This window comes from Vulpes lagopus, chromosome 4 (genome assembly GCF_018345385.1).
Source record: "Vulpes lagopus strain Blue_001 chromosome 4, ASM1834538v1, whole genome shotgun sequence".
In the NCBI taxonomy this organism is placed as follows: Eukaryota; Metazoa; Chordata; class Mammalia; order Carnivora; family Canidae; genus Vulpes; species Vulpes lagopus.
In genome coordinates, this window is record NC_054827.1 from 35,792,290 (window position 1) to 35,816,142 (window position 23,853).

A 23,853-nucleotide genomic window follows, 5' to 3' on the forward strand; every position below is an offset into this window, starting at 1 on the left:
TGTGTAAGTAAAAAATCAGCTCGTTTCTTTTTTTTTCTCTCTCCTGTTTGCAATTTATATCATCTCTCTGGTTTTCTTGGTTTCCATACAATCATTACTTCTGGAGTTAATTACCCCAGGCCATGACTAAGCAATCCTACATGAAAAACTGCTCAATGTTGTGTTTGTACAGGAATAGCCATAAGGCATTTAGTCCTAGACAAATACTGATCTAAAGAAAAAGTGAAAGCATCAATGACAATGATTTATTAGAAATAAATTTGATATTAGCATTATTTTCTCTCCATTACTTTTTTCTATTTTTAAAGATTGTAGTAAATTGTGCATAGCAGAAAATGTACCCTTCTAACCACATTTAGGTGTCCAGTACAATGCGGCATTAAGTATATTCACATTTCCCATTAATTTTTAAAGGAAAGAACCCAAGGCAAGAATAGGATTTCTAAGAGGGAGCTAAAAAGGCACAGTTAGCAATAATAACTTGAAAATTAAGAAAGGAAATGGCCGCATCAGAGAATATTTGTCCAAGTCAACAAGAACTTAAACAGGGGATATTATTTTAGTCTACAATGATCCAAGAGAGAATTTTACTGAAGAGCCAAATTTATACAATAAGTCTTTAGTTTCCTAGTTATAAAACTCAAAGTGTAACACAATAAAACTGTGGAAAATCATTTACAATAAAGCAAAGCACTCATCTTACCACTATATTAAAAGTACTTCTTATATAAAAATATGAGTGGGGAAAACACAAGTTTCTACTAGATATGAAATTGAGCAAATTTATTTTTTTAAAGAAGGATAAAAAGCTCAATTAGTTAATAAATAAAAGCTATATCTCCATCACAAATGGCCAAATAGATTCTTCCAAATTCACCTGCCAAAGCAAAAATGCTCAGTTTGACAGCCCCTGCCCCACTCCACCCATTAAGGCAAACTCTGCTTATGTAGGCAGCATGATGCACTGGTAGAAACCTTAGGGTAGGATGTAAATGACTAGCCTGTGACCCCACACATACACAAGCCCCAATTTATTGCTAAATGACAAGACTATTTTAAAAGTAAATCACTGGATTTTTTGCTATGCCATGAAATTTAACCTACCCTGAGGCATTTTTATTAGAAACTTACTACTCGCAGAGAAAGGCACATTAGAGATATGATTCAGAAGGATTCCTGAACAGATGTGAAGCAAGTCCAATTTACACAAATCTGATCTTAAGAACCATCATCTTAGTATGTATCCATTTATAGCAATATTTACTAAGTACCTATTTTAAGCACTCAGCATACAAGAATTAGCAAAATAGGTAATTCCACAGAGTTTACTTTCTAATAAAGGGTTATTACTTCAATGTCTTCCTGATGCAAAGTTCAATCCACCCATTAACTAAAGATCCACATAATGGCTAAGAAAGGATTAGACAAAAAAGAACAACTTCCTAACAGCAAGATATTCTCTACAGAGGCAAAAATAGGTCCTATATGGAAGGGGAAACTAGAAAAAAAAACTTTTTTTTAAAAATGATAGAGGGCTCAATGAGAAAAGGGGTGAGTATACTTCACACAAATTTTGAGAGGTTACCAAGTCGACCGCCCTTCATTTGGGACATGTGTCGTTTTTTCAGCCTTTTGCTGGAAGGGTTTGGAGCTATCACTTACGGCCTGTTTCTTCAAAAACAATAAAACTTCCATAAGCAACAGTTCTGTAAAACATACCATCGGCATCATCTGACTCTTCATCATCATCTTCATCTTTAGATTTCCTCTTAGTAGAGGATCGACACCTGAGCACATCCTGTGAGGACAAACGATGGAAGTACCCTCTAGAGAAGAGTTCATTTTCATCCTCTTCCTCTTCTTCTTCATCAATCTCAAATGTGGGTTCTAATCTTGGCATCGGCCTCTCGGAGTCAGAGTCTTCAAAAGGCTCATCTAACACCTCTGTAGTCTCTGAAATAGTTTCTGTGACCACACTGCTATTGTGGTGTTTGCGTTTTCGGACCCTCCTTCTTCGGTGAAGAATTGGTTTCTATTTAAAAGAGGAAGAAAGTATTTTATTTACAGTAACGAATACTATAATTTCTATTAATAACATAATTTATAGTTTTTGAATCTAACAGAATTAGCACATATAAAATGGTTTGCCAAGAGAGATTTTAAGTATTATTTCAAAATACTATGGTAAGATACTATACATAAAGTCATCACAGAAAGATGTTGGATAATTGAATACAACTTTGCAAAAGTCATGCCCAAAGAGCAGATACTATAATTCCATTAACAGTTCAGTTAAATTTAACACCCTAGGAAAATGCCTATTTCAATCCTGAAATGACACAGAAGCTGATCCTTTAACTTCTCTTTACTTCAAGAGAGAAAAAAAAAAGTTTGTTTCATAGCTCTAAACAGAACCATCAGCAAAGCTGTATGATACTTTCATGAGCTATGAACCACCCTTAAGGAGTCATAGTAGAATGTAAAAATATGGAGCCGATACATATTTCTTGATGCTAGTGAAGCATTTCAAAAGTAATAAATCTGTTACTGGAATTTGGCACATTAGGCACAATCTTGTACTAGGGTTGATTGAATACCTTAAACCCTACAATAGATACAACAAAATGATAAAGATGATGCACCAGAGATGATCTAAGCTAATCCCCTCAATCTATAGAGGCGAGAAAGGCTACAGGGCTTGCTAAAGGTCACATATCCAGTCAGTATAGAAATGGCTGGAAAACATAGTCTCTGATTCCCAGTCAAGAGAATTTCTTTAAGAACTTCTAGTATTAAAAAAAAAAAAAAAAAAAGAACTTCTAGTATTTTGGGGATCCCTGGGTGGCGCAGCGGTTTGGCGCCTGCCTTTGGCCCAGGGCGCGATCCTGGAGACCCGGGATCGAATCCCACATCAGGCTCCCGGTGCATGGAGCCTGCTTCTCCCTCCGCCTGTGTCTCTGCCTCTCTCTCTCTCTCTGTGACTATCATAAATAAATAAAAAATTAAAAAAAATATATTTAAAAAAAAAAAAAAGAACTTCTAGTATTTTGTACATGATCTCACTGCCTGTTATATAATATTCTGTTGGTTACATAGGGAAATAGCATAACTTTATCTTATAAATAAGCAATATAAGCCTGGAATGGCAAAGTTATAGTCCTTATGATCACGTAATGAATGGCAGAGTTAGCCAGTGTTCAGTTTTTCTCTAAATTTAAATTTCTACTCCTTTTACTTGACAATACAGCTTTCAAATTAGGTTAATCATGTCTGTTTCTGCTCTTTGGAAAACTGCTGACTCTAGGATCGGAACATGAAATATACAAGATGAACCGAGAATACTCTATAGTACTAGAAAGTAAGGAAATGCTCAAAACAAAGCAAAAAAACCTCACAATGATGAGGGTATATATTAAGTTAAAGGGATACTTTTAGTTTTAAAACTAAAAGACTCCTCATGGCCAAAGCTAGAACAATTTGAGCAACACATTAAATCAAGTTGGTACTGCTGGGTTATGACTCAAAGTATCAAGTAATATCTGAGTCCACGCTGGTATAAATAAATGCTTGAAGAAACAAACAGATGGGTGGGAATGAATAAATAACGAAGCAGAATTCCAAAAATTTAACACAGATATTCTGCTCCTAAGGAATAGAGTGTAACTCTCCACATATCTGAAGTGTGGGCTGTTGTCAGTGACTACCTTCCAAAGAGTACAGTATGGGAAAGGGGGAAAAATGGAGTGGAGAAACCTGATAAACACAACCTCAAAACTGGGGATCGAGGCTGACATCAATAGTGAAAAGTCATAATGGCAGTAATACTCTGTGTTTGGTGTATAGGTGTGTGTATACATACATATAAAACAAGATACCCTTTATATGATGTGACAAAATGACACTTTACCTCTGTGGTCTTCTTCCCAAAAACATATTACCCCATTCTACTATCATGAGGGGCATTCTAAAAAACCTAGCCAGAACTCGTGAAACTGTCAAGGTAGTCAAAAACAAGGAGTCTGAAAAAATGTCCTGACCAAGAGGAACCAAAGAGGCATGGCTACTAAGTGTAGTGTGGTGTGCTGGATGCGGTCCTGGAACAGAAAAAGGACATAAGGGAAAACTGAGGAGATCCAAATAAAGTATGGACTTTAGTTAATAAAACACTGGTTCACTATTTGTGACAAATGTGCTGTACCAACATAAGAATAGGGGAAACCGGGTGTAAGGAATTTAGAACTCTCTGTACTTCCTTTGCAATAATTGCATACATCTAAAAGTGTTCTAAAATTAAAAACTTATTTTTTTTATATAAAGTCCTACTTGTTTTTTCCATAAGGTTCTGCTAAGGAAAGGAACAATTTCACTGCTTTGGATGAAAGCTGGCACCCCACTACTATAGGGTGGCTCCACCCAGGGGGCTGAGCTCAGTCTGGCTGGCTTGCGGCAATGCTTTCAACTCACTCCACAGCCTGCAATGGTTCTGGTATACAATTTACCAAAACTCATTATCATCATCACAATGTATTTATAAACTGGCTATTGTTCCAACTTTGCAAGATGATGAAATAAAGTTGAGAAAATATTTTTAAAACCAGGTTAAGTCAAACCACTGGAAGAAAAAAGGGAGAGATGGAGACGGAAGATGAGAACACAGGGGGAAAAGTCCCATCCAAGATGAATGGCATCATTCTGAGCACCCCAACGTAGGGTACCACTGCTCGTCCAGCTGTCAAATACTTTCCTCCTTTTCTAACATAAACATTTCTAATCTCTGCATACTTTAAAATATTTTTTAAATCTCTGAAATTCATGATTACAACATCAAAACACCAAGCTGAAAAAGTTTGTCAGATCTTCAATAAGCTTATGATGTCTGTGTTCATTTTCGTGAACCACAGAAGCCATCTCCACATTTCACAGGTTCACTGGGAAGATCATAAGCTACAGTATATTGAGGCATAAAGTCTAAAAAAAAAAAAAAAAAAAACACTAACAGTTTCTATATTTACTTTTTTGGAATCCAAGGATAGACAGATGTATACAATAAGGTGCAACTGGGGAAAGAACAGACAAGTAAAAAACAAACAAACAAAGAAAATTGCCTTACTTTTCTCTTCAATGTGGGCTTTGTCAGAATGGGTGGGGAGCTGGACCGAGGGCTTTCCGGCTCCTCCTCCTCCTCCTCACTACTCTCACTGAAGCCTCTGAGGAGAGCCCTGTCACCATCACTATAGCGGCGGGGCAACCTATCGTTGCCTTCAGGTAACCTACACTTCAGTGCCTCGGGGCTCTTCTTGAGCTGTCCTCGCCAGAGCTCAACCCCCTCACTCAGTCTTCTTTTGGGAATGTCTGGCTTCCCATCCTGGCTCGACTGCTCCTGAGAGGCTGCCAACTGCTCCTCACTTTCAGTATATTGTTCTTGGGAGGTTTCGGATTTTTCCTCACATTCTCCATATTGTTCCTGAGGAGTTGATGTCTCTTCCAAGAGCAGTTTAGATTCTTTATCACTAAAACGTTCCTGGGTTTTTCTGTTCTTCCTCCCCCAGCGGCCTCTCCGGGATGGCTGATTATTTGCAGGAAGACTATCACGGGGAAGGACTTGTTTGTTCGGACGGGTTGAACTGGCTGGTGCTGTAACTTCTGGTTTCTTTTCACTTTCTACTGAAGAATAAGAATCTTGCTCTTTGTTTTCTCGAGATGCAGACTTTCCCACCTGATTTTAGAAAATAAAACCATGCTGGTTAATTTTTCAGTCTTATTTGGTTATACCTCCTATTTGACCTCTTAAAAACAGAGATAAGAAAACGGAGCTTTAAAAAATAAAAGTATTATTTAATAGCTATCATGAATATTTCTCAGGTTTAGGCACTGCTTTAAATAATTTTTAAGATTCATTCAATCCTTACAACCACTGTATGAAGTGTTATTATTATACCCTCATTTTACAAACAAGGTACCTGAGGCACAAAAAATACAAGTAACTTGCCCTACGGTATGCAACAGCAAATATGGAAGCTGGGATATAAACCCAGGCAGTCTGACCCAAGAGCTAGTGCTCTTAGCCACTATACAATCCCACCTTCAATAAACAAAGTGAATAGCACTGTTCTTATAAATATTAAATGATAAAAATTCACCAAATTTCTCAGCAATAAAGTTTATAAACAGAGAGGAGATGGGCTCTGGGGCATGGATATGAGAAAGAGGGTGTTTGAAAAAAATGAAAGAAAATGTAATTATTTTTATTTATTTTTATTCTAAATATTTAATTTCATTTTGAAAATTAAATTACATTAAACAGGGGTGTGAAACTGTTACGTTTTTCAAAGGAGGACATAGATTTTTAAAGGATGAAAGCACAACTTAAAAAAAAGAACAGAGAAAGGTATGCATCATGTGAAGAAAAATACTGAAAACTATACAATGTTAACATTCCCTCATTAACCCTTTAATGGCTAAAGACATTTGGGTAACCACTGAATTATTTAATGCTCTACTAGAAAACATACACATGTTCACATTATTTCCTTAAATTTATTTTAAGGAAAGGGGATCTTTGTTTCATTTTTTAACAATGGTCAGAATTAAACTCAGATTCCTCAATTACTACTACACGGCTTAAAATTTAGCCATTTATCAGCACTCTGGTAAGAAGTTCTTAGTTCTAAGTAACACATTATAACAAATTTGAAGGTCTCCTAATGATCCACGGCTTAAAAATACACAAATAAGTAAACAAAACCCAGTCTTTCTGAAATCTCCATCACTGAAATCAACTATGAAATTCTAATGTGAATTGACTGTATTGGTTTAAGATATTGTAACATGTTTCACAAATACTCATGAACAAGTCAAAAATAGAGCCTTCCGTCATCAAAAATAGAGACTACTCATGCCCTTACACTTGTCTCTAATTCTCTTTCCTGGCACTGCGGCTCTTCGTTTTCTCCTTCCTCAGCCTCCTCCTCTTCCTCCTCCGAGACAACAGAATTGGAGACAATGACAGGAGTCCAGCGCAAGCATTCTGGATCTACATCCACAGGTCGCAAATTCAGCTGAAGCTTTGCCATGTGATCCTGGATAAGTTTTTCCCGGCGGATTATCACAAATCTGGAACCAAAGCAAAGTTTACAGCAATCAATGGTGTGTGTACAAGGAGTGCCTGACAATGAATATGGAGCTATAACCCCCACAGAACCCTGGAGATGATGACAAATGCTTCAAAAATGGCCTGCTTGGGAGGATAAAATATAGAAATATGTCACTATACGAGATAGCTAAGAAATACAGAATTGGACAGATACTTCACAGTCAACAAGAGCAATGGATGAAGTCATTTGAACCATTCACTGTCTCACACTTCTCATCTCTGGAATTTCTGCTACTCTCCCGTACTCTATCTCTATTGTCCAACTTTCTAGTCCAATGCCTCCTTCCTTTCTCTGTGATCTTTTCCCAAACTCTCTAGATAAGGGGGAATTAAACTTCCCCTGTCCTATATTTTATTTTGTATCACTTACATGGAAAAAAATCATGGGTATATTCTATTAGACGTTATTTCTAGAGTTTTTATTTACTTCCTGTATTGTGAAGCAGCTCCCAACATTAGAAAATAAAAGATTCAATAGCATAGGTCCAAAAGTTAGAAGGAAGACTCGAAAAAAACAGTTAAAAAGAAAATATGGTCAATGGTATCAAATATCACAGAAATAAAAATGGTCTCTCAGGATCACTAAATGTACCACTTATATTAGTTTATGCCTTTTTATTGATAATATGGCTGCCTGATCCAAACACTTCCAGATAATTATCTTTTGAGAGTGTGCCAAGGGGTATGATACTCACTGGTCACTACGGAAGTCCAGCATTCTTAGGTGGTGGAGTGTGGAAGTAATGTCTTGAGGGCAGATTCCAGTCAACTTGCTTAACTTCTTAATGCTGATTTGCTTGTCATTTTGGTGATAAAGGCACTCCAATATTACACTTTTCCAATAAGCCATGTAGGAAAGACGACCTAGATCGGATAATGGTTTCTCTGGAGACCCTGCTTGGCCTTCACGCTTTGATAACAAATAACCTAAAGAAACCCCCGAATCACAAATATGTCAGAGAGCCTAAAATAGGCTAATTCACCAAAATAGCAATCCCCTCTTCACAACCAATCTAAGCAAAATAGGCAATAATAATGTCAAAGATATATTCCTTCAAGAAAAGGAACAAAGTTGAAAAATTACTCCAACACATATTTCCACAAGATTACATAATTTGTACATACTGAACATTAGGTTATTATTACTCTATCTATACTTACTATAAATCATGTTAAAACATTCAAATTGTTAAAAAATCATAGGACTTCATATTAACAGGCTGCATTAACAAGATTAAGGCAAAGTCCTTTTTATTTTATGGGGGGAACCTCCCTTGCGTGTTTTATTTGGACCACCAGATGGCAACAGCTATACCTGAATTGTTGAACAATACAAAAGAATGCCTTCATTTTTATGTAATCCTATCTGTTAAGATTGTGGTTCTTCTGCGAGTGAATCAGATGACAATTTCTCACTTCAGCCAAAGCTCTCCTAACAATTACCTCACCTTAATTCTTAGTAAGCAAGGATGTCAGCGTGAGGATGTCCCCGTGAGTGTGTGGTGGGATTTGTCCTCCTGTTTAGAGCAGGACTCTCAAGAACAGGAAGAGAAAGGCATAAATACTAAGAGAGAGCACTGACAATGGAGATGGCAGAAGAAATGCAGCTTTTTGTTATCAAAGGACGCTTTACTAAAAGCAGTCTGTAAATAGTGTAACATGGGAAAATAGATTACGTTACGAAAAGCAAATAAAAAAAAAACTGTAATCATAGACTGTTGTTTGTGTATCTCAAAAGTATAACTAATTAGTATAATAAAATATTTTCCCTTAACTTTCCTATTTAATGGCATAACATCCAAACATGAGTCCTATTTCAGAACAATATATTGATATTAAAGGAAATAATCTGAGTTGCACTCTCTAATACCAATCTAAAAAGGCCAAGAAAATGTACAAAATCATCATCAATGGCACATATTTCCAATAAAATATTCAGGAGTACAGTCTAAGGCCAACTAGAATAAGCTGCACTGGTCCATCTGAGAATTAACTCCTTAACACTGGTGATATAATCATCTGATATTTAGAACTGCCTATATAAAAATATTCCTCAAAACTTACTATTCTATAATCAATATAAAATTTATTGTAAACATATATTTACTTTCTAAGCAAGACTATCAACATGTAAAACAAGATTCAAAATCTACATTGACTTTTTTAGAGCTGTTAGCTTTTAATTTTTAAGTCAGATTGATTTCCTACACCATTTACTTTTAGGGTTTTTTTAAAGGTGCACTGCATATTTTAACCACTAGGTAGAGCCCGTAACTAAAAAACGATGTACGCATTTTCTCAGATAATTGGGTAACAAAAAATAAGGCGAGGGCTGTATTTCTCTACTGTACTAACTTTAGTTGTTATATAATGCATTGAGTATTACTGTCAGAATTATCATAAAACTAAGTTCCACTGTAAATTCAGAGTTGAAAATTAAAAGTATTTGCAATAGGTCACACAAAAGTGAGTATTCAGTATAAGCTATTTTTAAATATTTAAAAATATTCTATGTCCAATCAAAAGAAAAAAAATTCATGACTTTAGGTTTTAAAGTCCCACACTGCAGTATGACAAAAGATACTAGCAACCAATAAATCATCTGTAAATCTCTAAAAAAACAGATATCACAGAAGGTCCACAAGAAGAGATAATGAAAAACTGTATTATATAATCCTTACTGAAATCGATGAGAAACCTGCCATAGCCCTTACGCTGGTATTGGGGAAGAATCATTATACAGGAAACGTTGTACTTCTGTTGGCAGTGCTTTTCCTGGTAAAGAAAATTGTAAGACAACATGTGGGTAAGACTGAATAGTAATGCTAATTATCAAGAAACAAAGACTAACAGTCAAAACCACAGCCCTGGTCCTTTGAGAATAGCAAGCTCATCAAGAAAAAAATACCCCACTGGGAGGAGCTAGGACAATGTTAAGTCATTGCCATTACCCACAAAGCAACCATCCCAGGAGAATAAAAATATAAAATAAAATTATGCCATCTAACACCATCTGCAACTCCAAAACAGTATGTCATTGCCTAAGATGAACAGAGGAATGTGAGTCCCAATCAATCTGCAAAGCTACAAATGATGAGTCAGTGTGGTACTCCAGAAATGGGAAAATTCATCAACCATTTCAAAGATTCTCTTATTTCCTGCTCTGGTGATACACAGGGCAGTCCCATCTCTCCACTGGTTGTACCTAACTTCACAAAAAATAATCTGAAAATGTTGGGTACAGATCCTTTAAAAATCAGGCAGTATCTATAAAATTACATTTAACTTCTGAAATAGCCAACTAACAGAAAGCTGGTACTTTCCACTTACCTGTTTCATACACTTAGATTTTATCACAGGCTAACTTAAGTATAAGTACATCTTTTATGTGGTTTGACTACAAAAAAACACCTTTTGTTCTCCCCAAGAGAATGGAAGATTATTAGGAGAGAAAAATATCCTTGAATTAAAATGGCTTCTTATTCTTATTTAAATTCTTCAAATTTAAACTAGGAAGAGAAGATTTAAACTGAGAAAGAGCTCACAGAGGTAATGACTGTGTTTATTTCACAAGTTCTGTCTATTATTACCATGGGAATAGAAGTGATTTAAAAACTTTTCCTCTAGAGTATAAATGGCAGCTCATGTTCCTAGGAGAGTAGAGTCTGTTGAATGTTATTAGGCACCTTCTAGCACTTGATATGATTCTGAATGTTCCTTCTATTTTCCTTTCCAAAAAGCTAGATAGTACTTAGAAGGTGCTGATAGTGTAGTTTCTCCTCAGGGGAAGTGACAAAGATTGTTTTAGATTTCCATGTGAATTCAAACAAATTTTAAGCTGAATATACTTACTTTAGAAAAGTAGCCAACAAGGTGGCAGCCCTTGACATCATTCTGTGTTAGTACATAAAAAAGAAATGGCTCCACGTCATAATAGAGCGTTTTGTGGTCAAGAAACAACTTTGCCAAGAGACACAGGTTCTGACAATAAATGGTACTGACATTCCCATCAACCTAGAGGAAAATAATAGAACAAAATGGTCAGGAAAAGTGGCTCTTTAGTTCAAGAGTACACATCACTTACAAATATCTATGAGTATACACTGTCCAGCCTCAGAGAAGCTGTCAGTAATCAGAACCTGGAAGCTATCCTTTCAACAGTAGAATTAGAACACCTGCTGTTTTAAGACGACTAAACATATAAAATACTGTACTTCAACAAAGTATGAATAGCTAGACAAAGAAATGATGACTCTTTTAAAAACAGCACTTTTTGCTTTTGAACAGGACTGGCGCAAATCGAACCTCCAATAAAAAAATACACCAAAAAAAAAAAGATAAAATTAACGAGACTGGCTGTAGTAATCCCTTAGATGGCAAGCTGATGTGATTCATATTTTAAAGTAATCCAACAAAAGATCTAAAAGCAACCTCTTCTAAAATACATATGTTAAGTAAAACAAGATATAACTACAGTCTGGTCTCTGCCAGCAGCTAGAAGCAACACAGTCTGACCGCCACGATTAGATTTACCCCCAAATAAAGCTATTTTCAGGAGTATTAACTATTGCCAGAGGCACCAAGCAGGTTTCCTAGGTTGGAACTCAGCAAATGCAATATTCCCAGACACAAAGTCATATCATCATGACAAAGTGAAAAAAAATTTTTTTATATCTACAAAATAAGGTTTACTGCAGCTATTAAATATACCTCTACAAAATATTCCTTTAAGTAAAGCAAGATAAATTTTTTCATTTAAATACCATTTCATACAATTTTATCACATCTAAACATAACCAATTAACCAATCAGTTGGCATTTTTATAATCAAATGGAATCCTAAAACACAGAATAATTTATTTTGAGATCAAGCTTGTGTGATCTTGGTACCATTTGGATTGGCCTAATTCTGCTTCTCATATAGCTGAATTACTGGGACTCAATAGTGAGTACAACAGTAAAATAACATTTCAAAAAAAACTCCAAGTACAATTAGATGCAGTTCAGATGGCACTACATTTGAAATGATAGGAAGATAACTATAAAACATCTACTTTACCTCAAAGACAGAAATATTATTTTTTCTGTAAATCTCATTGGCAGGAGGATGGAACCAACCACATTTCTTCATGTGCTGCTGGAGAATAGTTCTACTTTTCATATATTTTAGACAGAATTCACAAAGATACAATTTAGGGAGCCTGTAAATAATGAAAAAAAGACAGGGCTTTTTATAAGACTGCAGACTTTCACAACTATCGTTTTTTGAATCTCACTACTCGAGTAAAAAGGTAGAGAATGTATTGTTATCCCCATTAATGAAAGAGAAAACAAACTAAAGATAAAACTAATTTGGTTAGCAGTATCTAACTAGTTAACAAGGAGGGCAAGAGTGAAAAGTAAAGATACTCAATTCAGTGCTCTTCCTATTAGACTAAATGCTTCCCAGACTTTTTAAAAAGTTACCCACTTGGCAGACAATGCAAATCGCATATTTTCCCCTCCTTGATAATCTCTAATAAAGTAGAAAATAAAGCCTACCTTCAGAACACACCAATAAGTGAAGAAGATTTTCTCAGCTATATATTCTTTCTTCCTTTATTTGATCATTCATCCATTTTTTTTGGAACAAAATGGCTTTGGACAGCATGGGTCCACTTATATGTGGATTTTTCTTGGTAAATACAGTAATGTAAATATATTTTCTCTTCTTTAAGATTTTGTTAATAATATTTTCTTCTCTCTAGCTTACTTTATTCTAAGAATATAATATATAGTACATGTAACAAAAAGTATGTGTCACTTGACTGTTTATGCTATTGATAAGGCTTGTGGTCAACAGCAGATTATTAGTTAAGTTTTTGAGAAGTCAAAAGTTATACATGGATTTCTGACTGTGTGGAGTTGGTGCCCCTCACCATGGTGTTATTCAAGGGTCAACTGTGCTACTACTGTGTGTCAGGCCCTGTGCCAGGTGCACTAGGTATAGAGTGCTGAGAAATATGGATATAAAATGGGTATTATAAAAGCAGATTTTATATATCTTTTTAAGTATAAAACTGTAATAATATGTCTTTTCAGGTTTGGACATACTACACTACCTCCTTCCCTCTACCCCTGAAATTCTGGCTTTCCCTCTGGTTAAATATCACATTAAACCCTGAAGCTTAAAAGTCAACAAGTGAAATAAAAGTTCAAATTATTCTTTCAGATGTTGTTATTAATTTATATTTATACAATAGTAGTATTTTAGCAGTAATTTAATAGGACATCTTTACGATGTCCCTTTTATGAGGAGCTAGGCAATAAAGTTACTGGATGAATTCATAAAGTAATGGAAGTAAGAGTCTAAATTAAAAGCCAGTGGCTTTTACACCTATTGCAGTCTAATCCAGAAGACGACGTGGTTCTTCTAATATAAAATACACACCTCATTTATCCTCAGCACAAAAACTTCCCTGTATCCTGAACTGTGTCCACAACTGGTCATGCCTTGGTAATCTGAGATCTGATACCATCACTAAAAACTGTATATACAAAAACACTATATATGATGACAAGAACTATAATCTAAACAAATAACTGCATTTTTTCTCAAATAAATAAGTAATAAATAAGTAATAAGCTAAAGGAAATTTTAATAAACCTCATTAAATTTAGTTGTACCAGTTTGGATAGCTATGCTTTAAAACTATTACATCAGAATTAAAGAAAAAAATAGATTAACACAGAAAAATCTCTAATTTCTTAAAGTGTGAAGACCACACTATTTTTTCAAGTACTACTTTGGAAGCCACTTTTAAAACATAATTATACCTTATCTGAAAACATCTAACATTCAACAAAGGCCTTTGTCAAGGTGGACTTATGGAGCACTAGCCCTGTATGCAGTTAGTGTTTCACACTCAAACAAGGGTGGGAAAAGGTATGTGATTTTTTTTCCTTCTACCTTGGAGATTTACAATGTGCATTTACTCTTCCAATACAATCTCACAGCTTACTTCTAAAACTGTTGTTCACAGCACACTAAACGCTTCCAGGGAACTGGTGAGGTATAGTATTTCTAAGTATTTACAATACCTAATACTAGTTTCCAAAATCTCTCATATTAGACAAACCAACATAACCTGATATTATATCATTAGTACAAAAGTCATTCCAGAATAAAGTAGTGAGTATAACAAATAATAACTGACATTACAAACTGAAGTAAAAAAACTGGAGCCAAGAGCATAGAAAAGAAAGGTTTCCTGGTTGACCATGCTTATTTCCTTTGCATGCTGCCTCAAACCCCACAACTTAGAGAAGGAATGGCAGTAAGACAGAGAGTTTTCTTCTTCTTTACCACCAGAACTAAAAAAAGTCTCAAAACAAAATGGCCACAACTATAAACTTAATCTAATGTGGGCACTAGCTATACAAACTGAGTCTCAGAGCTGACCCACAACTGCCACACTATTTTCCTCAATATGTGGATTTTGAATAATTTCTTCTTCTTAAAAGGAAGGCAGAAGGAGGTTCTCCCTGTGTAACTAATGGCATCCTCCTTCTTCCAACTACTCTACCACTTACTTTTATTTACCAGTGCTAAATTCTCAATGAGCAATTTTAACTTGTTGCCACATGAAGATACAGAAGAATCTGTGCATACAGTTTCACTCTGAAAACTAAATATTACAACTAAATATTCCCTACAATGTGAATTGGAGAAACATAAAATCCTGGGAAAAAAGGAAGGGAGAGAAGAGGGACAGAACACTACACTTTCCAGATTATGCTAAAGATAAATGCCAAATTTAAAAGCATCCAATTCAACTTTTAGGTCTTGGTACAGAGACATGAAAATAAAGTACAACTTATTTTCTAAGGTCTATGAAAGAAGGCCTAATTTTTAAAGCTCTCACAGTAAGCAAGTTGTTCAAGAAAACCTAGGAGGAATGAAATCTATAAAAAAAATTACTGCCAAGTCTTATCTGGTAAATCATAAATTCATGCTATTCCCTTGGAATAGCAAGATGCATGAAATTTTCTTGATTAAAAAAAAACTTCAGCAAATTTTAGTATCTGAAAAATAACAAAGTAAAAGCAAGCATCATAATCTACTTGATTCCAATTTAGTTCTTGCTGAAAACATTTTAAAATAAAGGCTCTTACTTTATTATAACCAAGCCCACTGGGATAACACTGTTAGTGCAAAGGGAATCATCTGATAAAACTCCTGGAAAACAAAATGTTTTAGTAACAGTATATGGCTAAAGTTCTTTCATTGAAAAAAATGTATCATCCAGAAAGAACATCAAATCACATGATATGATTATAGAAGAGTATGAATACTCTTAGCCATAAAGGATACTGCTGGGTACTACTTTTTGTCATTGTCTTCCTGATAGCATCTAGGCCTTGACTATCCAATAGGTGAAAGGTCACTTTGATTAGCTGCACCATGGGGTGTAGCTTCCATACCTAAAGTTTATTCTAGAGCCAGCCACTATGCTGACACTCTAACTGGGCTGCAGCTACATTGCTTCCCTTATTTGAAGGATGATGCAAATATTCTTCCCAGGAACTCTTATAATATCCTTTTGGCTTTTAAACATTGCCCCAGGTAGCAGCAATTTGTGTAGCCTTATTATAATAAGTCCACTTTTGGTAAAATTTTAATACAACAATAAAAATTCTATCAAATATTACTTAAATTAAAGATTATGGTTAAAAGCCATGTGAGATCAATCTAGATACAGATGCTATATGGAGTAGGGCAAGCTCAGTGATTAAAAGTTATGGCCATGTGATTAAGAGAAAAGTGAGATTAAATCCGGTCCTGCAACTTATAAACTGTGTGGTCTTGAATATGTTCAAGATATGAACATATGAACATATGTTCATATGTTGCTGGGCTCTGGTCTGGAAGATGAAGATATTACTATCTACCTCACACAAAATTACTCCAGAGATGTTTAGTCTAGTACCAAGCTCAATGATGGTAACTAAAGCTACTATTAATTTATGATTAATAGTTTTATTCTCCTTTCATTCATTTTATTTCATCATTTAATGGTCACCCAAAGACCTTAAGGATGCTGGTCTTCTGTAACTGGGGCTGTAGTATATAATCTATGCATCAAATCAAGTCAGGAACAAGATCAAAAGGAAGAGGAAATTTCCCAAGCTACTCAATTACATAGAACCCATTCTTTAGGATATCAGTATGATTTCCTTGCAAAAAGGTTAATAATGCTAAACTGCTCAGGAGTAAAGGATTTCCCACCATCACAGTTACTCTCGCCTTTAGCCCATCTATGCCATGTTTTAGGGGGTTCTCTATGAAACTATCTGCCAGATATGAACATCATATGGCCTGTTAGAGAAACTTAGGGTTAAAACTCTGGTTTATACAATTCAATGTCTAAGACTTAATCATACTGCTCCAAATGAAGCTGCATTACTGACTTCATTGTTGTTTCATTTTGATTTGTTTCTTAAGTCAGGGATGCAAGATTACTTAATATACAATGCACACAAATATCTGGGTATTATGGGAAATAATGCATAATCCCACTTCCCAAAGATTTTCCTTTTGGGATCTTTCTTCTTTCTTATTTGCTGCAATTGTTCTGTTCTTGCATGCTTTGGGATTTTGAATTTTTAAAAAAGTGTTCAAAACCTTTAGTAATAAGAAATAACTTAGAAATAATTCAGCACCAAATAATAAGTAGTTATTAACCAAGTAAGGACACAGGATTTTTATTTGTAAAACATAAGATCTCTAAACATTTTAGCCAACTCAAGTTTAACAGAACAAGCCTAAACTCACTTAAAATTATATATATATATATATATATATATATATATATATATATATATAAATGTAACTAAAAGAATTACAAATAGAGAAAAAGTCACAATTACTAAAGAATCTATTATCCTATAGAATATTTTTTGATGGAAAATTCAGGGAATACTCCACAACAGATAAGGCAATGTACCAGAAAAATGTCTAAAATTTTACTTAAGAAAGCTGGTAAATTTTATAGTTCCTATCCCATTGCTGCTTTCTACTATGATTCCTATTTATTATTTATTTTTCTGTAGGCAATGTTTATTAAGAATAAATTGAAAACCAATTCCATCAAACCAAAGAGATCAGATACTGACAATCTTACCAGAATAAAAAACACATTTCTAAAGAAGCCTTTTCATATCTTAATAAGCAACAGCCTCGTGGTTCCACTCTCATCAATCTCTTGAAAAGCAAGTGCTGATGCTGGCTCTCTAAATCCATCTCTACATCAATTTCCTCTCTCCCCTTGAGTCAAGGTGAGATTTACAGGTTTTAACTCATTTTAATTATCACAACTCTATGAGGTAAAAGTACTAGTTTTACCCCATTTTGCAGATGAAGAAACTGAGGTATAGGTTAGCTGGGCAACTTCTAAGGTTATACAGCTTATAAATGTCAGAACGGAGTCATGAAACCTATCTGGCTTCACTAAACATATTGCCTCATCCCAAAAAGCTGGTGACTGGTTACTTTTAATGTCTGGAAATCCAAGCTATTTACATGTAGTATTACTACATACCATTTGTCCAATTATTCCTGCAAAAACATTCACTAAGTTCATTAAATTATAAAAATTTAGATAAAAGTCTACTCAATGAAACTTTACTTGTACTTAAGTAGCATGAAGTATGAAGGCAAATTTCTCTTAAAGAAATATGTTCCTCTTCTTGTTCTGACCATGTGTCAGGTTCCCAATTTTAAATAATAGCTTTTGGACAGGTTACAGAAAAGAAAAATCTAAAGCCAACTGGGATTAAGTGGCTGCCAGAATATGCTGCTACTATGGATGTTTAAAATCCACCAGTTTCCTCAAATGTATAAAGATAAGCGGACTAAAATGTCCCCAAGATCTAGTGTTGGGAGTTCTAAGAAACTACAAACAAAAGGTAAAGGGTCTCTCAAAACATACCTTGAATATTCTTGAGGATATGGGGAGGAGTACCAGGTGTGAATTTCATACTTCCCAAACTCAATGACAGAGGGACAGCGGACTTGTGGATCAGGGGGACCAGTCACTCCAACTTTCTGTGCAGTCAAAAAATACATCACAAAAGTTAGCTAAATTAAATCTACTGAGATTGATATAATGAAAAAGCTGAAATTAGATGTTGTCTTCTCAGAGTTCCACAGAAGAACAAAAAAAGCGAGGAATAAGCTAACAAGTTTGAAATAAGCTGTATTATTTTTTGTAAACAGGGTATTCAAATGGAGAACAAAAATGCTAATCTTTGAAAACCAAATGCAATTGGTGTCATTGTATTTTCCACATTTAATAAGACTGCGAATATTTTCCACAATTAAATTCACTCCCTTAATGACTTAGTTATTAAAGAGAAGCTGCTGACATTTGGGGATATAAGACAATAACTTTTAACAAGGAGGGAAAAGGAACTCTGAATACTTGCCAGTGTCACTACACAAGTGCCTCACCTGACTACAGAAACAACCCACTAAACATGTGAGCAGAGAGAATAGAGTGACTTTCTGGTTTGGAAAAGTAGATAATATTAAAAGAATATGACAAAAAGTATCAAAAGAGTCTTCAATTCATTTTACACTGCCCCTAAAATTCCCTTCATCAGTAGTTATTCATAGATTTAACCAACCAAAAAAAAAAAAAAACTGTTATACACATATCGTTATCCCTTTTATCTAACTTCTGTTTATAATGAAAACAATCTCTATGCCTCCATCTCTGCAAAAACCTGAACTACATTATCTAAAAAAAGAGTAATTTGTAAAGCCTTTATGACTTCCACACCAGCAATTTAAATATAAGCCACTGCTGAGGACTACAAAGATCAGGTTTTAAAACTTCAAATTCAAGAGCAATCTGATTTGCTCTACAACCAATACAGGAAGAGATTCATACATAGACACATACATATATATTATGTACATAATATTTATCATGGACACTCTATAAATATTCATTTAAAACTTAACATTAGGGCGCCTGGGTGGCTCAGTCAGTTAAGTGTCCACTCTTGGTTTCAGCTCAGGTCATGATCTCCAGTCGTAGGACTAAGCCTCACCTAGGGCTCCATGCTTAGCTCAGAATCTGCTTGTCCCTCTTCTTCCCCCTCTGCCTCCTCTGCTCATTCTAAAATAAATAAATTCTTTTTTTTTTGAAGGCTTAACATTAAAATTGACTTAAGTTAGAATTTAGTCTAATCAAACAAAGTATTAATAACTCCTCAACAAAAGGATAACTAACATTATTCTTCAACTTTATGCTTTAAAAATCAGACAGATTTATTAAAAGTCTCTTGTTGGAGCCCACAGAGAGACAGACACACCCCCACAAACCCCTACACACTTTCTAACAAAACAAAAAAGATCAGATATTTTTATTCAGTTTTAGTAAATTCATTTAAGGAAGGAAGAAACCTCTTCACACAACTAATTTGAGAACTCTCCCTGGCCTTTCTAACCATTCTCTTTTATAAACAGGCCAAGGGACTTATCTCAGGTTTCATGCTGGAATACAGCTAGGTGAAACCTCAACCTCTTCCTTAGACATTTCAAAACAAAATACAAACATCTATTAGTTGGATCAATTATGTTATGACACCAAGGAGTATTGGGGGTTCTTCCAAGTGCAAAAATCATTAAAAACAAACATACGCAAGACAGACTTAAAATAATATTTTTTCATGTCTCAAAACCAAAATAAAAATTTGTAAAAAGGTTTTAAAAACAATGTTCTTTAAACTACATTCCAGAAGCAAGTATTCTAATTCATAAAGTAGCATCTTTCAACCTATCTTCACAACTCAAAACAACAAGAGTATAGGAGGTATCAGAATAACCAAATACCAGAAAACAACTTCCTGAGCCAACGATCAAACAGAAAGCAGAGGAGTTGAAAATATGCACCTGCTGAGGCACTGCCTGTTGTTTGAGAGCCTTCCCCTCAGCTGTCCGGCGCTCCTCCAGGCGGATGCACGATGTAAACGTGGATATCCAGTTCCAGTATAACTGTTTACACATCACCGCAACTAAGACGGTCTGTTTGTTTAAAACTAGACTCACAGAAGACTTCCCCACTGCCTTTACCTATCCTCACCTGTTTGCACCGTGAAATGGCTGGCACATGCACTCATCCACTTCTGGCCTCCACCACCATCTCCAACTCCCTTATGAAAGCCTCAAGAGCCTGTGTGTTTCCGTTTACTAAGGTTTACACCTTAACAAAGACTCACTGCAGTAAGGAAGCAACAGCTGCATCCAAACCACTCATTAACCCAGTCCTTGCCAAAATCAAACTCAAATCTGAATGACAAGGTCAATTCTGCTAGGTTTTATTTTTAAATTTCAGCCAAAATACTCTCAGTAAACATGCAGCTTTCTAAAGCAGCAGCTATCTAATAGAATCAAGAAGACAGCAGGGACTGGGTGGCTCAGTCAGTTGAGTGTCTGTCGGCCTTTGACTCAGGTCATGATTCCAGAGTTCTGAGATCCAGCCCAGAATCCAACGCTGGGGTTCCATGCTCAGTGGGGAGTCTGTTTTTCCCTCTCCCTTTGCCCCTCTCCTTGCTCGTGCTCTCTCTCTCTCTCTTGCTTGGGCTCTCTCAAATAAACACATAAAATTTTTTTTAAAAAAATATTTTTTTAAACTTTTAACTAGAATTCTGCCACTTTGTGCCACCTTTTCATTTGAATATGCCAACATCTTGAAAAGATGACATATATTCCAGGTCAGAATAGATCTTTCAATCTAAGTAAGGGGGGGAGGCACTAAATGCACTAGTAATTGGACTAACCCAAAAGATAACTTTAAATGCACCTATTCTAGATAATAAAACTGTTATTACTAGCAGTTTATGAGAAAAGATTGTTACTCTTCTTCAAAAACTCCACCTCCACAAATGACTCATCTAATTCCAATTTCCAATATACAGAAGCAACTCTGACAGTACCCTCCAATTCCAGATCTGGTACAAACATGAAAACTACAACTGATCTAGAAGTGATAAGGATACAGTTCTGCTCCTCCTCATGCCTCCACTGGACAACTCCACCTTGATCTTCCCTTTCCATTCCCTATGGGGATTTGGCATTTTGAAGTGGGAGTGGAGAGGAGGAATGTACCCTTATTATTAGTATGAGAATGTGTAGTGTAGGGAAAGGAGAGGTCTTTCTGGTATTTGAACATTTTCCTATAGAAACAGTGTAATAAAAAATAATTCTGTTCATTAGGGATTAGAAGTTGCATGATGAAAGAGATATGTAAGAATGAGTTCATACACTCCAAAATAGAGGCAGCATGAACTTAAAGAATAAAGAGAATCAGCATTTATGAAGCCAATACTGTGGCAGACTCTATGCCTTATATTGTTATCTCATTTAAATGCCACAGGCGGTTCCTCAAAGTAGAAAACAATATGCCCACCTCATAGGTGGCGGGGAAAAGGTTCAGAGAAGTTAAGAGGGGAAATACTTCAGGGAAGGAAAATCAACAGTGAAGAATAAAGACAGAAAAGAACAAAATGGGAGGGGTGAGATATGAAGTACTCACTGTCCTCAATTAATTAATGTTCTGAATTCCAAAAGTTTGTGTGTATGTTTTTTGGAACTGGAACTTAGTTTTCCAAGGAAGTGAAGCTACAAAGTCATAGACTCTTATCCAAAACGCTTCAAATAGAATGTGCTTCAGAATCTTGAATTTTTCTGATGTTAGTGAAGTATTACATATCTGAAATCAACAACCCTGACAGGATTTTGGGCAACACTCCATAATCAGACACACTAATATTTCTTTAGGAAAGCATATGAATATCCATATTAAATGGAAAAGTAACGAATATGTATAGTCTCATATCAGTTCAAACCATGTTTTGCCAACAATTCTGTTTAGGTAAGTGAGATCTTACTGTAAAACGAGTTATATATTTTTTTTCAATCTCCAAAGAAGATAAACAGATGGTTGGTAAGCACATGAAAAGAAATCATTAATCATTAGGGAAATGCAAATGCAAACCACAGTGAGATACACCACTTCACATCAACTAGGATGGATACTGGACAGAGAATAACAAGCATTGGAGAGGATGTGCAAAAATTGGAATTCTTGAACAGTGCTGGTGAAAATGTAAAATGGTGCATAGGCACTGTGGAAATCAGTTTGGCTGTTCCTCAAAAAATTAAACAATTTCCGTATGAACCAGCAATGTATAAAAGAACTGAAAAAAGAGACTCAGACAGGTATTTGTCCACCCACATTCACAGCAGCATTATTCACAACAGCCAAAAGGTAAAAGCAACTCAAGTGTCCATTGGATGACACCATTCATGGTAAAGACATATATACCTAATGATAAATATACATATAAATTCTGGTAAGGGTGGATGCCTGGGTGGCTCAGCAGTTTAGTGCCTGCCTTCAGTCCAGGACATGATCCTGGGGTCCTGGGATTGAGTCCCGCATTGGGCTCCCTGCATGGAGCCTGCTTCTCAGAGGGAGAATGTCCCTATGTTCCTGCCTCTCTCTCTTTGTGTCTCTCATGAATAAATAAATACAATTTTAAAAAAATAAAAATTCTGGTAAGGGAATTCTAAATGAACCTGAATGAACCTTAAAGAAGTTATGCTAATAAAGTAAAAGCCAGACACAAAAAGGCAAATATTTTTTGATTCCACTGAGGCCTACCTATAGCAGCTAAATTCAAAGACAAAATTAGATTAGTGATTGCCAAGGGCTAGGGAAAGGAGAAAAGGGAAATTATGGTATAAGGGGTACAGAGTTTCAGTTTGGAAAGACAAAAAAATTCTAGAGATGAATGGTGGTGATGGTTGCACAACAATGTATACACATCCTTCATGTCACTGAACTGTATTCTTAAAAATAGTTAAGATGGTAAATTTTATGTTATTTATACTTTACCACAGTAACTTTTTGTTAAGTTTTCAGGATTCTGGATCTAAGAATTATAGATGTGATTACACACTACTTCCTGTCTTTTTTTTCACCTATGTCTTTTTTGTTCATCTACACTTAGATATCTTCTTTGCTTTCCTACTACATATTGATAAAGCCCAGGATTTTATCTTCAGCCCTATCATCCTTTCTTTCCATAAGACCTATAATCCAGTGATCCTACCAGTTTTTCACTCTCCATATGGCCCTCCTTTCTCATTCAGTTTAGATCCTAAGGTCTTTTTTGTACCTTGTCTTTGCATATATACTTAATTTCCCTACTTTTCTCCCAATGCAAAACAAAATCCTAACTGGTTGAACTCATGTCTCCACATAATCCAATACCTGAATACGGTCAGAAGAAAAACATAGAATCACACTGACTATTCTCCATTTATAATTCTTAACTACTAACCTCTCAAATGGACCCTTGATGCTTCTCTAACTCCATTCACTCTCCCACTTTCCTTAAAAATTATTTCATACTTTCTCCTATCTCCTCAAGGCTCCAACACCTCTTAGCCCATCTTCATTTTCAACCAATGCCTTTACTTCCTACTATACTAGAAAAGTAAGAAACAATCAAAAGAGAACTTCTACCGCTTTCCAAAGCCACATCTATATGTCTACCCTCTGTGCCCAAAGCCTGTCTTCCTTAATAGTATATATAGCTACATTGTCTCCCTCCTCCTCTAAAGTCAGGGCCTCTACTTGCACACT

General features: G+C 35.4%; 1 protein-coding gene across 3 annotated transcripts in view; it reads right to left on the reverse strand.

Annotated features, from left to right (window-relative positions):
* KAT6A (lysine acetyltransferase 6A) overlaps nucleotides 1–23,853 on the reverse strand; it is a 117,263-nt gene that overhangs the window by 5,858 nt on the left and 87,552 nt on the right. For 2 of the 3 annotated variants that reach the window (XM_041751691.1, XM_041751689.1), the window contains exons 9-16: nucleotides 18,124–18,239; nucleotides 12,213–12,354; nucleotides 11,006–11,167; nucleotides 9,835–9,928; nucleotides 7,849–8,080; nucleotides 6,906–7,113; nucleotides 5,111–5,716; nucleotides 1,720–2,032 (exon numbers count right to left, since the gene is read on the reverse strand). In XM_041751691.1, coding sequence (XP_041607625.1) covers nucleotides 1,720–2,032; nucleotides 5,111–5,716; nucleotides 6,906–7,113; nucleotides 7,849–8,080; nucleotides 9,835–9,928; nucleotides 11,006–11,167; nucleotides 12,213–12,354; nucleotides 18,124–18,239 — 1,873 coding nt within the window. The remainder of the gene's footprint in view (nucleotides 1–1,719; nucleotides 2,033–5,110; nucleotides 5,717–6,905; nucleotides 7,114–7,848; nucleotides 8,081–9,834; nucleotides 9,929–11,005; nucleotides 11,168–12,212; nucleotides 12,355–18,123; nucleotides 18,240–23,853) is intronic. The other variant, XM_041751692.1, reaches the window with a different exon arrangement.